This window comes from Chironomus tepperi, unplaced genomic scaffold (genome assembly GCF_022539635.2).
Source record: "Chironomus tepperi strain 1889 unplaced genomic scaffold, CSIRO-AGI_Ctep_v1 contig_393, whole genome shotgun sequence".
Lineage (NCBI taxonomy): Eukaryota > Metazoa > Arthropoda > Insecta > Diptera > Chironomidae > Chironomus > Chironomus tepperi.
The window spans coordinates 80,328-97,595 of NW_027226515.1; the positions used below are offsets into that span (position 1 = coordinate 80,328).

Below are 17,268 nucleotides of genomic sequence, written 5' to 3' on the forward strand. Positions count from 1 at the left end.
AATTTTGAACTTCTATACTAAATCCGTTATTTTATTCGAAAGAAGTAATATTCCCCCTAGTTTTGCATGAAAATTTTTGAAGTTAAAAAAAAAATTAACTATCTTATTTCCTACACTTTTAAGTAATTTAATAAACCAAAAGGTCTATCCAATGTTGTGCTAACAAAAGTAAGATAATAATGTCCACTAGATCTAAAATATTCAGTGTTATACAAGACTCATTAAATTTTTTGAGAAAAATTATTGGGACAAATTTTAATATGTGTACAAAAAAAGTTTAACTTATTAAACTACAGTGAAAATTCAGATAATGATGTGAGAAACGTAAAGAATGAATGCTTCCAATTTTTAGTCGGGATTTTTTTTTTTTTTAATTTTATTTATAGAAAAAATGATGATGTGAAGAACTGTGAAGAAGTATAAAAAATCTTATTAGATACAGAATCTTTTAGTCACATAGTCGCACCGCGGTTCACGTGACAAAATGAATTATTCTGTTTTTTGTTTGCAAACTTAAAGCGTGTTAAATGTCCGTAAACGAGACAATTCCATCATTAAATTCAATACAAATGTTGTCTTTTTTAATACCTGTTGTGAAGATATTTTCATGAATATTTCTATTATTTGTTTATCAAATTAATTACGGTGCGAATGATTAAATTTAATATGTTTATTATTTACACAAAGTATTTTTATGATGCTTTATAAATTTAATTACGCAAACTGCATTGTTGAATTAAATTTTCTTTAAATCTCAATCTTCTGATGCAGCTTCAACCAAATAAAAATTAATTAATAAAATGGAAAACACAATAGTCCAGGCGGATTTTTCATTCAAAGGCTCAAATAATGACGAATTATGCTTTAAAAAAGGTGATTTGATTGTGCTAACAAATCGCGATGAAGATGGAGCTTGGTGGGAAGGAACAGCTGTTGAATCTGGAATGACTGGCTGGTTTCCAAGCAATTATGTATCTGAATATAAGACCCAGCCTCCTACTGATGTAGTGCGGCCACCGGAAGAAATTCAAGCATTCAGAAATGTTGTTTATAATGATTTACTAGATAGTGAACGTGCACATTGTGCCGAATTGAGAGGTCTTTTGGAAAATTTCCTAGAACCCTTAGAAACAAGCCAAATGTGAGTAAATGATTTTTTCAAAGCGTCTTAGTGTATTTTCTTTACAATTTTTTTTTTCTGATCAATAGATTAAACAAAGATGAATTCGCACAACTTATATCAAATTTCGTAGAAGTTGTTGAATTACACGAAGAATTGTTAAAAGATTTAGAGGAGTGTAATGATCGGGTAGGGAAATTATTTCTTAGTAAAGCACCAACAATGAAGAAAATTCACCAAACTTATTGTGCCATGCACCCGAAAGCCATAGTAATAGTAGACAAATATAAAGAAAACCTCAACATTTTTATGGAAAATCAAGGTGCTGCAAAACCGGTAAATATTCTTTTAACTTATGAAGTGTAAAACTCTGCAAGATATATTAACTTGAATGATATTTTCAGGGCATTCTTGTTCTTACAACTGGTTTAAGCAAATGCTTTCGCCGACTAGAAAAATATGCTGCCATATTACAAGAACTTCAACGTCACATGGAAGTATCCCATCCAGATCGTGGTGATACCCAACGAAGTATTGAACTTTATAAAGAACTAGCTGCTTCTGTTGCCGCAATACGAAGACAAAAAGAATTGGAGTTGCAAATATTAACAGGTCCAATTCGTGGTTGGGAAGGAGAAGAGCTGTCTAAAATGGGTGAAATTATTCATATGGGTTCATGTGCTGTTGGGAAAGATGTATGTATATTTTATCAGAGCTGGTTAATAACTATTCAGCATTTGCATTATTTCAAGGAATTTCAAAAAAACCAGCTCTGTTTTATACTTAAATAAGGGCATTCTTTTTATATATTATTCTATTCTTTTTAGCATGTTGATCGTTATTTTATTTTGTTAGAACAAAACTTATTAATCTTAAGTGTAAGTCAACGCATGTCGGCTTTTAAATTCGAAGGAAAGATTCCAGTCTCAGGTATTAATGCTGCACGATTACCAGACACAGAAAAAATTAAGAATGCTTTTGAAATTAACGGACCATTAATTGAAAGAATTGTGGCGATATGTCAATCTACGAATGAAGCTAACAAATGGGTTGAACTACTGGGCAAGAATAGTCATGGATCTATTGATATAAAAAGAAACACTAGTTTTTCATCCGGAGCACATCTCCAACCAAATGTGAGTAATGCATTTAATAAAAATTTTCAATTTTACATACATATTCAAAGTTAAGGGAAAATCATAGCTCTCATATACCTAATTTATTTAACGCTCAAGTACATTTTCCCTTCTTTGCTTTTTTATATATTTAGATGGGAAAATGTACAAGAAAAAAATTGAAATGAAAATATTTTGTCAATTTTTTTTTAATGTTTTAATAGAAAAGGAATTTATTAGATTCACGGGGTTATTGTATCAATTCAAAATGTTCTTTTGAAATAGTGTACGATTTTAAACCTACTTTGCCATCAAAATACTACCCGTCTGCTTCTCCATATGCCGCTCTTACTGATTATTTACGAGAGTTAGTTCAACAGAAAATTTTAACAAAATTTATCTTAAAAGCTCTTTTGTATCCTCAATTTATGAAAGATATTGACACGACAGAGGTTAAATTAAGAAAAATACATAAAACTGTAGTAAGAATGTATAGACATGGAACAAACAGCTCAAGTAGTAGTAATGAATATAGCAGTGAAGAATGTAATTCAAGTGGACATTTGGAGCGTCAAAATGCACTTGATAATTACACATCTTCTGGAGACGGATCAAAAGTTTACAGTGAAATAAAATATAAAACTGGAAAAGATAATTCTGATTCTTGGAATGGAACAGTATATGAAAGTTTCATAGATCATGGAGAAGATGCTGGAGAAATTCGTTACGAGCAATTACATGATTCTATCAGTAGCTTTTGTTTTGTTACGGAATGTGAATCTCCAACTAGAGAAAGTTTCATGATTGGATCGATTCCCCATAGATTTATTGGAGATGAAAAAAGTGATTATATTCATGATAACAAAGTTCATTTATCAACAGCAAAAATTCATTTATTAGATATAAAGCAAAAATCCGAACAATCTCAAAATTCAAGTTTTGAGCATACCAAATTAAGCGGTGAAAAATGGAAAAATATGGCCTATGAAGATCTTTTAAACATAGATGATTCAATAAAGCCTAAAGAAGATAATAAAATTAAAACATTTCAAGAAAGACATCATAGTATGCCAATGCAGTTTGTTGGGAATCGATTTAATGTTTCATCACTAACCGAAATATATATTCCGTCATGTAAAAATCACATTAAACACGAAAACAATGTTAATAAAATGACAACTCCGTGCAATAGTTTCGATGATTCTGAACATATATCACAAGTTTCGCATTCCAATCGCTCATTGACATCACAAGAAAGAGTCGAATTAACAATTCCAGCTATAAATAAGATAACTGCTGAAATCATTTTTGATGATAATGAAAGCTCCAGACATTTACATAATATATCAGATATTTTTTTAAATGAACAAGGTAATTCTTCACCTATCCAGCCCTATCCAGGATATAATGCTAATAAAAGATGTGATTCAAAATTTTTACCACCAGCAACAAATTATTCAAGCGATTCTGATTCAGGAATTGCAGCGGGGAGTTATACTTTATCGCCATCTGATCAGCCTTTTAATTATCATCGTTCTTTTATTAGTCATAAATCTAATCCGCATGCATTAAATTCATCTTTAAATGATCACATCGCTTCAAATAATGCGATTTCAGATGAGCCTTTCTCGAGATGTAAGCAATATTTACACGATGATTCACTCGAGGGAGATAACAGAACTAAATTAGTAATAAAAATCGAAAGTGGCAAGAAGAATGGAAGTGATAAAATATTTTATTCTGGACTGTATGCACATTGGTGGAAAAAAGAAAAATTACCAACTCAAATGGTTGAAGCCATATCAATAGCAAGCAATAAATATGGGAGCAATGATGATCAGCATTTTAAGAGACATGATAGAGGTTCAGGCAAGAATAAAATGCTTAAAATCCAGTTTATGATGTTGCACTTTCGTGTTTTTCTTTTTAATATTATTTATTTATCTTTATGAGAATCATGACTGATATGCAGAGTTGGTGATAGGTGCCCATGACTTGGTGGATTGAAAATTCCTTTTACATTTACTTAGCTGCTGGCAGTCCTTCAAACCAACTCTGTTAATATCTGATAGAATAAATTATTAAGTACATTTTGCCATCATTATTCTATCATATGCTGTTTTAAAAAAAAATCAAGTTCGTGCATACACTGTATGTAAATCATTTAACACTCTTGTGTATGAATTTTTTAGATCACCATTAAGAAGAAAAGCAATCATATACTAAACCCATTATAGTGACATCATTGTTGGTTTTTGATTAGCTGTTTTGTTTGCCTGAGCCTCACATTTATCCCTTCTTTTGGAATGATGTTAATATAAAATGATAATAAATAAAAAATCAAAATTTTGTTTAACTTTTTTGCTTCAATTGGCTGAAAATGCTTTAAAAGATTATTTATTTTTCTTTGATGCATAACATTAGAGTGAAAATTACTAACATTTTAAAATGATTGCTCTTAATTAATGAGAAATTCACAATAATTAATCTTTATAATTTTCTAGATGTCACCAATAATCGGACATCAAACACGCAGCAATTCTTCTTCCATGCAACAAATAAACCAACACAAGCGAAGTCTTTCATTCAATCATCACTTAAGCTACAATCAGGTAATTGCTCAACAGCAAACGCCTCAACCTCTACAACATCAAGCCTTTTTGAAACCACTTCTAACTCAACGAAAAGAAATTGTCCCCACAAGTCCAAACATAAAAAACACTCAAACGAAAAGTAAGTCTTAAATACATATTTATGATTTTTGAATGATGCATGGAAAAATTGTGCCTGAACCAGTTATTTCTTTAAAGATAATTTCATTTTCAAATTGATCCATGCAAATAAGCAGGCGAAAACACTATTTTTAAAGAATAAAAATTATTATAGATATTATTCAAATTACTTTATTAGATAATTGGAGTATAACACATTTAAGGCCTTCAAATCCTTTGCGTCCATGCATAGCATCAAGTCAATCAAATTCCCAATTGAAATTTGAGCTATCAACAAAAAGGCCATTACCAACTTACGAAGAAGATGCTCTGGTATTGCGTGTTATTGAGGCATACTCTATTGCATTTCAAAATACATCAAGAAATACAATTCATTCAGGTGAATATAAAAAATGTTTTATTTTGTTGCTTTATATTCCTTCTATTTTCTTTACATCAGTGATATTCAACGTTTTCTTCAAGAAACACAACCCCTCTATAGGGGTATGTATCCCTCTAAAAGTTTTCTACTATCAAAAAAAAAAAGAAAAACGAAAGAAAAAAATTGAATATCACTGAGTTATGAAAATATCCCATTGAATTTATTCCCATATATACATATTTAAATTTTGTTTTTTAAATCTAAGAAATTTAATTTGACATATTTTGACATCTTTTATTACATTTCTCTCATACATCATCAATTCTTATTATCATAGTTATAATCTTTATTTTATTCTAATATATTTAAGAAAAATTGCATTTTCATACCTATATGTTCCATAAAAAAAAACTTTGCTCTTGAATTATCAAATTCCATCAATAGTTATGTATTAAATAATTACAGTAATAATTTTGATTGGCATATCTAAACAAATTGACATAATATGTATGAAAATATAGTATTTTGATTGTATTTCATATTTTTCTAAGGACTTCTTACAGTTTACATTCCCACTTGCCCTTTTTAATAAATAGGCAATTGCTAAATTTCATCAAAAAAATCCATTACTACATTACATATTTATGAAATTTAATATTGAAAATTTCATTTTTTGTAACTCATTTCTTTTTCTTCTTCTCGCACTCTTTTTCGGGTGACGGAAAAATTATAAAAAATTTTAAATACCCAAAAATATTTAAAAATTATCGTATGGTGAATAATGATAATACGCAGCCTTGTTACAACCATTTACGCCTTGTTTACCAATTCGTGGAGGGAAGTTACAATCTTCAAAATATTTTTCTTCATCCAACCCACAATTACCGTATATTTGTTCATCTTTAGCATCTTATATAAATAATCATCATCACCACCAACATCTCTCTAATTCAAGTTCACCAAGTATTAATTCATCGGTAGTATGGAGAGAAGTGTGTCCAAATAATTTTAATTTATATGCATCGTCCATTTCATCTTTAAACTCATCTCCATATAAGTCGAGATACTCGACTGGAAAAAATGAATTAAGGGCAGCATCTGAAGAAAGGCCTCCTAAAGGATTTATTGATCCTAAATTCCATGGGAATCTAAAAAAAATACCATCTAATTATGATAATAATAACAGTAGCCTATCCGTAAATTCACCATTAATAACACGCAAATCATCTTTACAACAAAATAAAGTTTGGGGAAAATCACATTCTCCTACACCGCAACAGATGAAGCAAAAGCAATTTAACACAATTGCTGCCAATAGTCGGGAAAAGTCTCCATTTTTATATGACCGTCGATTGAATAAGTCTTTTGAAACCGCTAACGGTCTATTGACTGAAAATATGAACTGTCACAATGAGAAAGGGATGAAAAATTCACTTTTTCGACGTTCATCAACTCCTCAACTCCATAGTGTATATTATGACGGTAGTAACCAGAGAGATTCTGTTGCATCTTCATGGTGCTGTGGAAATTTTGTACTGAAACAATGGAAAAAGATGCACCAGCAATACTAAAATGCAATCAAAATAACAAAAACCAAGAAAAAAATTGTAATGTGGAAAAAATAACGCATTTTTCCAAAGGTGAATGTGCACTTTGTTCATCTGCCTAACGCCTTCGCGCAGTAATTTTCTTATTATTTGATTTTGTCAATAGCTTTTTGCATAAAGCATTGGAAATGAGGAAAGATTTTGGATAATCACACTGGAGAAACTTTAAAATTTTGGCTTTTTGGCAATTTTTTTAACTTTGAATTTTAAATTCAAGTTTATTATAAGATACATTTTGCTCATGAACTTTACTTTTAAATTTTTTTTCCGTTGTTCTTCCCTCGAAAGACGTTCCAAATCACAAAGTGCTCTTTCGCCTTTTAAAAAGAATTCAAATAAATTCATGAGCGGACTAAATATTCAATGTCGCTTTTTTGTGACCTATTAAAAAACGATTGTGCCATTTTGATTTTTATGATATTATTTAGTTAATTTAAATAGTTTAAAAAATACATCTGATCAATATAATAAAAACAATTAGCAGTAAGGAATTAATGAATTAACTAAATAAATGAAATTTAATATTCATTTATTTAATATAATTATTTGAGAATTTTTACATCAAAAATTTTCAAAAACTAGTCATTAACATTAGCAAATACAATTTGATATGATATACTATAAACAATTTGTTTATAAATTTCTTATAACAAGCGTAAAATTCGGATATTGCATATCGCTAAAAATGGCTATTTTTAGTAATGTAGTTTTAAATTTCACTTCAATTATTTTTTCATTGTCAAGCAATATCCGGATGGTCCCAAGAAAATATTGAATTATTTTATTTTCTTTCTAAAAAACATTAATATTGAATTGGAGATAATAATTGAATGAACTGTGATATGGAATAGACGAAAACCTAGTTATTCACTTTTTTATCACACAATGTGGAAGAAAATTATAATTTATTAATGATATTTGAACCAAATAATATCAAAAATATAATCTAAAATAAAGTTTTTGATAAAAAAATAAAATTAAATGAATTACTAACGCAACATGAGACTATGTCAAAACAGATTGAAATATACCGTTTAAAATCCACAATACTGTTAAATATAAATAATTGAAATTGTAGATTTTTAGCGCATTTTCCTAGAAGGAAAAGCTGCTATTGTCTGCCCTTTGTTCGTCAGTTTGTTCTACAAAAACTTCGGCCTGATTAGGCGTGTCGATTATTTGTGTTTTCAGGATTTGTACAAATCCCAAATACCCAAATCCCAGGACCCCTAAGTACTTGTAAAAATCCCAAATGCTCAATAAGAAGATATTTTGTTTGATATTATAAATAAGCGCGTTTTCTGAAGTTTTAGGCCTACGCATCCAGATTCAATTCAAATTTCAATCATTTATTGTTATTTACTATTTTAAATCTTATTTAAATTCCTTAAAACTGCTATTATTCACCTTAATTTTCTCAGATAGAGTATAAAACTCTTAAAAATGTGAACCTTTATCTTGATTTTTATTAAGAAGTGAAAATAGCAATTTTTTTGTCAGAATTTTCTTAAAAATGTAAAAAATCCTTTAAAGTTTTAGCTTTTCACCTCAAATTTCCTATATCAGAGTGAATATTCATATAAAATTGTAAGCTTTTGCCTGGATTTTCCTACACTAAACTGAAAGAGTCTCGTAAATGGAATTTTCAAGAAAAATTTTTCTGTTAAACTACCCAGATGATCAAGAAAATCGTAGTAATATTTGTTAATTTTTTTTTTATACTCACACCGTTTTGACGTGTGAATGTATTGAATTTGTTCAGATTGAAAAATCAGTTTTTTGGATTTTCCAACAAAACTAAGCACAATAGCAAAAAGTTTGTGCCTGGAATTCCTCACCATAATCAAAAAACAGATTTGAAATTGGTTGAGGCATTGCTGAGAAAATCGAAAAATTTGCTTTTGAGCTTCGCTTGGCAAATGTTTGAGAAATCAAGCTCCAGCGGATAGGCCAAGCTTCGCTTGGCAAATGTTTGAGGAATCAAGCTCCAGCGGGTAGGCCAAGCTTCGCTTAGCAAATGTTTGAGGGATTAAGCTCCAGCGGATAGGCCAAGCTTCGCTTGGCAAATGTTTGAGGGATCAGACTCCAGCGGGTAGGCCAAGCTTCGCTTGGCAAATGTTTGAGGAATCAAGCTCCAGCGGGTAGGCCAAGCTTCGATTGGCAAATGTTTGAGAAATCAAGCTCCAGCGGATAGGCCAAGCTTCGCTTGGCAAATGTTTGAGGAATCAAGCTCCAGCGGGTAGGCCAAGCTTCGCTTGGCAAATGTTTGAGGAATCAAGCTCCAGCGGGTAGACCAAGCTTCGCTTAGCAAATGTTTGAGGGATTAAGCTCCAACGGATAGGCCAAGCTTCGCTTGGCAAATGTTTGAGGAATCAAGCTCCAGCGGGTAGGCCTAGCTTCGCTTGGCAAATGTTTGAGGGATCAGGCTCCAGCGGGTAGCCCAAGCTTCGCTTGGCAAATGTTTGAGGAATCAAGCTCCAGCGGGTAGGCCAAGCTTCAATTGGCAAATGTTTGAGGGATTAAGCTCCAGTGGGTAAGCCAAGCTTCGCTTGGCAAATGTTTGAGGGATCAGGCTCCAGCTTCGCTATATAGATAGGCCAAGCTTCGCTGTAAATAATTTATTGAATTTTCATGCAATGTTCAAAATTTCAAAAAATCGTGGTAAACATTGATTTTGAAATTTTGTATGAAAACGAAAGTTTTTTGCTTTTTTAAAAACTGTTCCTGCCGTCCCCAAAATTTAATCAGCTCTTCTAAAGAGCAGCACGGATCGATTGCAAAAAACTAGAAATCTCTGCGATGTCTCGTTATTGAGAGTTCTTGCTGATTAACTTGTTTGGTTGCTTGCTATCAGAAAGCGAATTTTTCGATGTTCTCAGCAATGCCTCAACCAATTTCAAATCTGTTTTTTGATTATGGTGAGGAATTCCAGGCACAAACTTTTTGCGAAAGAACAAAACTTGCCATTGTGCTTAGTTTTGCTGAAAAATCCATAAAACTGACTTTTCAATCTGAACAAATTCAATACATTTACACGTGAAAACGGTATGAATATAAAAAAATATAATAATATAGGAAAAATTCTATGTTATGAAGATTTGTACAAGAACTTGGGTAAAAACCCAAGCATTAGGGCTACCCTAAATCTTTACAAAATACCCCAAATCCCAAATACTTGGAATTTGTAATCGACACGGCCTGATGTGCTTTTTAAACCCGGGAATTTACTTAAAATGTGTATTCTGTGTCAGAAATCTGACTAAAACTGAGCCTGAACGGTTCTAAAATGTTACTAGCAAATAGGCTATGGGTTTTTGCCTTTTTTTGCCTTTTTTTTTTTAATTTTTGGTATACTTGATTTCTGTAATCTAATCATGATCTTTGATGTTTGATTCCTTGAGCTGAAAATGCAATTTCGTCGTTCACTTTTGACCACGTCTATATGAATTATAATTAACGATAATTTTTGAAAAATGTAATATTTTTAAACATGTAATTTATTGAATATTTAAAAATAATAATTCCTAGTCGTCCTTATTAGCTCTAAAATTGAAACAGTTTATTTATATATGATGAAAATGCAATTTTAAATGAAATCAGTTTAGTCCATACTAAGCCAAATTTAAATATATTCATATATTGATATATTGGTCGAATTATTTTTTGAACTGTAAGTCGCTACTTCTTTGTAATGTTTCAATATGTCTAAAAAAAATTCTAAAGCTTTAGTCAAAGTTTTACAGTTTGAAAATTTTGAAATTTAACAAATATGTAATTCATTTAGGAAAAAGTGTCAAATACTTCTTATTAATTGTTGAACAGATGCTCTGAATAAATCTCTTTTCTCATTTGAAATTTTTTGATTTGTCGGAAAAGTTTCCGTGACACATATGTTTAGTGAACTTGCATGACTTGAAAAATAATTTCTATTGTAACTGATGTAAGGCAAATGATTCAGAATGTTTAGCCTTAAAGTTATTTTTGTAAAGAAATTATATATGATGTAATTTTTCTAATCAATTGTTTTATTGTGCAATGATCAATGCCAAAAATACTCTTAAAAATAAAAGTACTGACATGATCATCATTTGAAATAAATGATAAAAAGAAAATGTTTCATGAATTTAGAATTCTATACATTTATATGTGAATCCATCCTTTTATTTTGATCATTTGGAAGGATTTTTAATAAAAATTGGAAAATTTTGAAATTTCATCTACAATTTCTTTTTGTTTTGTTTGGTATTTACAGTTGCAGATGATGGCCAAACTCCTACTCTTCGTCAACTTTATTTGACAATTCGTCAAATACAAATTGATTTGCAAGAAATCAAATCACAGTTAGTCCAAGAAAGAACTCATCGAGGAAATTTACAGCAACTTGTCATGAATCATATTGATAAATGCGGAAGTGGAAGCCCGTAATGTGAATAAGATTACAAAACATTTGATTGATAATTTATTTTTAAATTTGACTGGAATGATTTTTTACTTGTGACAGCGCACACGTAAGTAAAATAACTAAAAGGGGTTATATTTAAAAATTACAAAAAAAAGAAATATGCAAAAATTAATAGGATTGAAGTCACAAAAAACAATAAGTCCTGAATGCAATGGCTCAAACAATAACTGTTACGAAGTAAATATTCGAATGTCCCGACCCCTTAATAATATTCCATGAAAGAAAATTGCTTCAAAATAATGATAAATTCACACGAGTTTATCAAAAGAGAAATTGATACTTGAAATCCAAATATTTAATATATTAAAAAAAAAACTAGTGCAAAATTATTGCAAATAAGAATGATTTTCTATATTTACAACGAATATATTTTAAATAACAATATTAACTATTTTCCTATAAAAGATTTAGAAAATTACAAGTTTTTATTTTTTAATTTATTCGATTGAATTTAATAAAACAGCCATTAGGCTTTTAAAAACGTAAAAAATAAGTTTTATAGATTAAAACGACAATTTATCAAATGAATCGAACTGACAGAAGTTCTCGAAGGATAGAGCCGGCCTTAGACAATATCTTCGGGTGGCAATGGATTCACGTGCGCCCCAGCTAAAGATGTAAGTTATCAAATAAAATTCATTAGTTATCATTTATGTAGTTATTTCTATTAATATGGAATTTATTTTTATGATAAAAAATCTATTTTAACTACTCTTATATCACTCATTGTTTGTTTTCGTGTTTTCAAAGATAATCGTTTGAGAATTATTGATCCAAGACTCATTGGCTCATCTAAACCACCTTTGCTCGAACTGGCAGAAGTTCTCGAAGTAAAGAGCCGGCTTTAGACGTTCTCTCCGCTCGGCAATATACCTACATGCGTCGCAGTCAAGGAAGTAAGTAAGTAAGTTATCAAATGAAATTCTTTTATTATTTTCATTAAAGAAAGTTTTTTAACATTCTATTAATATGGAAATTCGTTTTTATGATGAAAAGTCTATTTCAACTACAATAATCTGAAATTGTATAAATTTTTTTTACGTTTCAAATCCATAATATTTTTAAGAGGTAACAAATAATAAATAAAACTGTTTTCTAGTAGTTAATATCACATAATCATCAATTAATATATAATACTGCACAATGTCTACCAATTTGTCAGTTCTATGGCTGGAGATTTGTCTTTTTCCTTATCTTTATCTCTATTTCTATCAATCGGTGGTCGTCTGTATAAAAATCAAATAATTTTTATTAATTACAAAGTTATTTAATTTAAACTTACGGAGGCAGCATTCGTGACAAAGCGTCTCGTCTTAATGAATGCGAACTACTGCCTGGCATTGCAGTTGATGCATTTTGAATGTGTGCTGCGGCTGATGCAATTGATGAGGTTGAATCTTGTGAAATAGTTCGAATCATTGGTGGGACTTGAGTTCTTCTGAAAGGATAACGCCATGGAGATTTAGGCACTTGATCTTTCTGAAATGCTTGATTGTCTATTCCTAATTTATTTATATCACTCAATGTTTGTTCTCGTGTTTTTGAAGATAATCGTCTGAGAATTCTTGATCCAAGACTTATTGGTTCATCTAAGCCACCTTTGCTATTTCTTTTTCGATAACGCACATCGTGAGATTCTTCAAGTATTACATGTCGATCATATGGTGTACCATAATAAACTTCTAATATTGTTGAATATTCGTGTGGCCATATTAGATCAATAGCTGATATAATTAAACCAATGAAGAAGCATAATGTTGCTGCAATCAAGACTAAGTAAAAGCACCAACCAAAAGTAAACTCAATTTTTACTCCTTCAATGTAAATTGTTAATGGAGGTTTTGGAAGCATAAAATAATATCCAATTACGGCACCAAAAAGAAGCGTTCCTGTCATACACATTCCATATGCTCCATATCGTGGAACAGCTGTTAAAAGAAGATTCATAAGAAGCCATGATGCTAATGCTCCCCTAAAAAGCATCATATAAAAATTTAGCAAATTCTGTAAATCGTTTTATTTTGTTTCATTTTACCATAGCCATATGCTTGCGTAATATCCAGCAGCTCTATACTGTCCTCCCCAAGCAAATCCTTCTTGACCGAGACTAAAATATTCAGCAACAGTCAATATTGGATAAGGAAGTCCTCTCTTTAAAGCATTTTTATAAGAATTTTCCATATCATTTGCTAAATTCCAATTGAATCGTTCGTTAAAATCAATATCAGGTGTTGACGATGAATTTCCATCAGCTAAACCAGACAAGGTTATGTTAACATGCATCAAACCAATATGAACACCAATACGAGCCGGAATTTTTTCTTTTGAAAACGCTTTGTATGGTGCAATAATGTTCTGATGTGCAACATGCCATGATGAACCCAATTGACCAACTATTTCAAATTAAAATAAAAATGAATGAGTAATTTTAATCTATATTTTTGTTCTGTTTAAAAATTGTATAATGTAGTCTAAAATAATTCAATGATGAATTTTAATGATGAGAAACTTATGAGGGTTTTGAGAAACTTTATGTTTACTTTAAATTTTTTTTTTTTTAAATGTATCTATTTCATGGTTTCTTGCTTTCATTGCTGAATTAAATACTTGCATAAATAGTAATATACAAGACAAAACATTAAATTAGAATCTAGGATAAATTATCCATGACCTTATTAACAACAAAACACATTACAACAAGTGGTTTTTTATCACAAACAATTTTTTAAAGCGTACTTACCAAATATGACTAAGCCAACAAACAAGCTTAATGTTACTGTAATAAAAGTCGAGAATTTCTGTTTTCTGACACCTGGGAAGATGACTAAAAATGCAGTGTAAAATGTCGCGAATAAAATCGAGACCACAATTATGTTGACATCGCCTATAACCGGAGTTCGATTTGAAAAAGAATAAAGCGTTGGTGCTCCATCATCTCGAAAAGCATCGAACCATCCCTTCATTTTGCACGATTTTATTTATTATCTAAATAAATCGATACACTAAGTTCAGTAATTAGTCAAAAAAATGCATGATTTGATTGAACTAAAATTTCAACGAATAATAAATTAAAATTTTTGTGAATTGGTATAAGGATAAGGAAGAACCTTCGACAACACAAATTATATTAAGTTCACAAAGAAAAGGAAACAGATGAAGATTGCTTGAAGGCTACAACTGGCAAAATGTGAACATGAAATTGTAAAGAAAAATGTAGTCTATCCAGTCATATATCTCTGTAGAAAAAGAATATCATTGACCATATTGAAGGACAAATATACTTCCTTAGCTCAATACTATTTTTGTTACTTTACGACAATTTAAAAAATGACTGTAGACGATGTTGTATTGTATGAGTACTTATGTACGAGCTTAGTATAAATATTTTTTGTAGTGTTCGTTCAGCAAATTCAAAACAATAACTGTTAACAACCTTGGAAAATTGCAAAGAGCTTTGAGAATTTTTTAATAAATTTTAAAAATCACATTCCTAATTTATGTAATGCAAAATGTCGGAAAATATAATTTCTCCAAAGTTTTAAATTTTTAAGTCAAATTTTTTTATGGTTGACATGAAAATGGTTTTTAATCCATTGTAGAAATTGTGTTTCTTTGCAATATCTTATATTTTTTATTCCAAATTTAATGTTCTCTTAACTCAACTGTTTAACAGTTAACAAGTATTAAATTACCTTTTTTATATAGATCAGATTTCTTGATCCAAATAAATTAAAAAAATATAGTTTTTCTAACCCCTTAAAAATTATTACATTGCACAGTACTTGTAACAAACTTCATAATATATTTAAGTATGCAAACAATAATTTCACAGACCACAATTGTTGTTTTCACTTTCTATATGAGATAATTTTAGTATTATTGTCTACTCTTTTCCTTATTATTTTTTTTTTTTACTTTTTCTTTTGTGTCTTATGACATCATCTTCTCAACTCATTGTTATGTTTCACAAATTTCCCTACTAACAATAATTTTTTATTTTTATAAATTCAACTTTAAAATACCTATTTAATTTTTGGTATTGACTTTTAAAAAATTCATACAATTGTAATTTTGAAATTATTTATGTTATATAGTTTTCTTTTTTGTAGGAAATAGTTTTTTTTATAATTTATTTACATTTATGACTGAATAGCACAACTGTTTCTGAGCGACTGCAAATGAGAAATAACTTTTTTACTTTCTCATGGAATGCTCAATGTTTTAAAGCTTTGTTTTTATTTTTTCCTCATAAGCTATCGTTTGAAAACATTAAATTTTAGGTGTGTGTACCAAGTGAGCAACTATGAGTAATCGGGTTTTACGATGAACACTAATTTATTAAAATATTCGAGATTAGAGGTTTATCTACTTAATTTTAAAGAAATTCTTGGTTCTAAGCGATGTCTAACTCGAAAGTCTTAAGAAAATTATATCAACAAATTTCTGTATATATTACATATTTTAGTAGGAGAAAAATTCAAGATTTCTGTAATTTATCTGGTGTTTGCTGATGAGATTGGGGGAAGTAAATTTCATTAAAACAGTAGAAATTATTGTAACGTAATAAGTGAATTGTCCGTAACATCATTCAATAATTTTTACAGTAAAGAAGGAAGGATGTCTATTCATAGCTTTAATTACATAATGTAAAAAAAGTTGGAAAATTGCATTGAATTGTGAACAGGTTTTATTCAGTCTCTTTAAATTACCTATCGACACGCGGAATCAGCATTTTGTTTCAGAAATATTTACATTGAATATTAATACCCTGAAGTTATTATTGAAGATATAAGATTTTACAACGCGGAAGAGTTTATTTTTATACTCCATGACATAAAAACATGACATCAATTATCTTGATGGATGTAGCTCTTATTACATTTTTTGATTGTTTCATCTTATTACCTTTATTGCAAGAAGGTTTCTGTCTTGATCACACATTAAAGTTACTTATTGTACATAACACTTTTCATCAGTTTTATCAAAAATAACTGGACTATCAGACGCAGAAAGCACAATTTGTCTAATAAACCGACAAATTTTGTGAAGCAAAGGATCTAAAAAATTTAATCGTGAATTAAGTACCTATCTACAGTCATTTTTTAACTTAATTTACTTTTTTAAAGTCAGCTCGTTTTCATTTTTAGTGTCAATTGATGATAAAAACCTAAGTAAAAAATGAATAATGAAATGAAAATAAAAAAAAAATCAAATAGAAAGTTGTTGAAGCAACTGATGAAATATGAAATTATTATTGTTGTTGATGTAAAGCTGCTGATATTATGAATATCAATAAGCGACGATGTGATGTAATACGTCTTGAATTGTACAAAATAATTTTCGTTAAAAAAGATAATCTTTAAAGACATTAAAATGCTGATTGTTATCTTAATTTTTTTCATTTTTCAATGCAATAACTTCATTATTAACGTTAGTTTTTTTTATTCTCACGTCTCTAATTATACATTTAGCATGAACAGTATCCCGTCAATGATGACGAACATAATGTTGATGTCTTTAGTGAAATAAAATGAAACAGTCCCTTTGGTCTAAAGCTAACTTTGTCCACAAGTACGTAGGCCGTAGCCACGACTTGTGCTGTTTGCCTTAGTTTGTATTAACAAGATCATTTTTTTTAAAGATTATAAAATGTAATGAAATGCTAGAAAAACACCTCAATTCTACAATTTGATTAAGATACAATGATGAATGTTCATGATTTCTTACTCAATTATGTAAATGCATGATTATACTTTTTTTTTGAAGGTCAAATAATTATTTATTTTCTTTTATATCAAAATCATTGTTATATTATTTAAGACTTACAAGTGTAGTGGCGTATTCAGGGGTACGTAGAAATTTGAAAGTTAA

General features: G+C 29.7%; 2 protein-coding genes across 7 annotated transcripts in view; one reads left to right on the top strand and one right to left on the bottom strand.

Moving 5' to 3' along the window:
- The first annotated feature begins 44 nt into the window (after positions 1 to 44).
- RtGEF (Rho-type guanine nucleotide exchange factor) overlaps positions 45 to 17,268 on the top strand; it is a 37,618-nt gene continuing 20,394 nt past the window's right edge. Inside the window, exons 1-9 of one of the 5 annotated variants that reach the window (XR_011544980.1) lie at positions 45 to 168; positions 772 to 1,141; positions 1,210 to 1,456; positions 1,525 to 1,815; positions 1,948 to 2,256; positions 4,740 to 4,968; positions 5,146 to 5,346; positions 11,188 to 12,014; positions 12,148 to 12,293. Coding sequence is in view for 3 of the 5 variants with exons in the window: in XM_070648207.1 (XP_070504308.1) it covers positions 801 to 1,141; positions 1,210 to 1,456; positions 1,525 to 1,815; positions 1,948 to 2,256; positions 2,460 to 4,104; positions 4,740 to 4,968; positions 5,146 to 5,149 (3,066 nt within the window). In the remaining 2 variants the exon portion in view is untranslated. Of the gene's footprint in view, positions 169 to 771; positions 1,142 to 1,209; positions 1,457 to 1,524; positions 1,816 to 1,947; positions 2,257 to 2,459; positions 4,105 to 4,739; positions 4,969 to 5,145; positions 5,347 to 6,123; positions 7,439 to 11,187; positions 12,015 to 12,147; positions 12,302 to 17,268 lie in introns of those variants that run through there. The other 4 variants (XR_011544981.1, XM_070648208.1, XM_070648210.1 and 1 more) reach the window with 4 other exon arrangements.
- On the bottom strand, positions 11,900 to 15,484 carry LOC139096497 (dual oxidase maturation factor 1-like). 2 transcript variants are annotated; one of them, XM_070648220.1, is made up of 5 exons: positions 15,090 to 15,484; positions 14,138 to 14,399; positions 13,433 to 13,790; positions 12,680 to 13,369; positions 11,900 to 12,623 (listed from the first exon to the last, which is right to left on the bottom strand). In XM_070648220.1, exons 2-5 carry the CDS (start codon positions 14,358 to 14,360, stop codon positions 12,545 to 12,547), a joined length of 1,350 nt encoding a protein of 449 aa, XP_070504321.1. In that variant the 5' UTR covers positions 14,361 to 14,399; positions 15,090 to 15,484; the 3' UTR covers positions 11,900 to 12,544. The 2 variants fall into 2 exon arrangements, with proteins under 2 accessions (XP_070504321.1, XP_070504320.1); XM_070648219.1 differs by having other exon boundaries at positions 11,901 to 12,623; positions 14,138 to 14,382.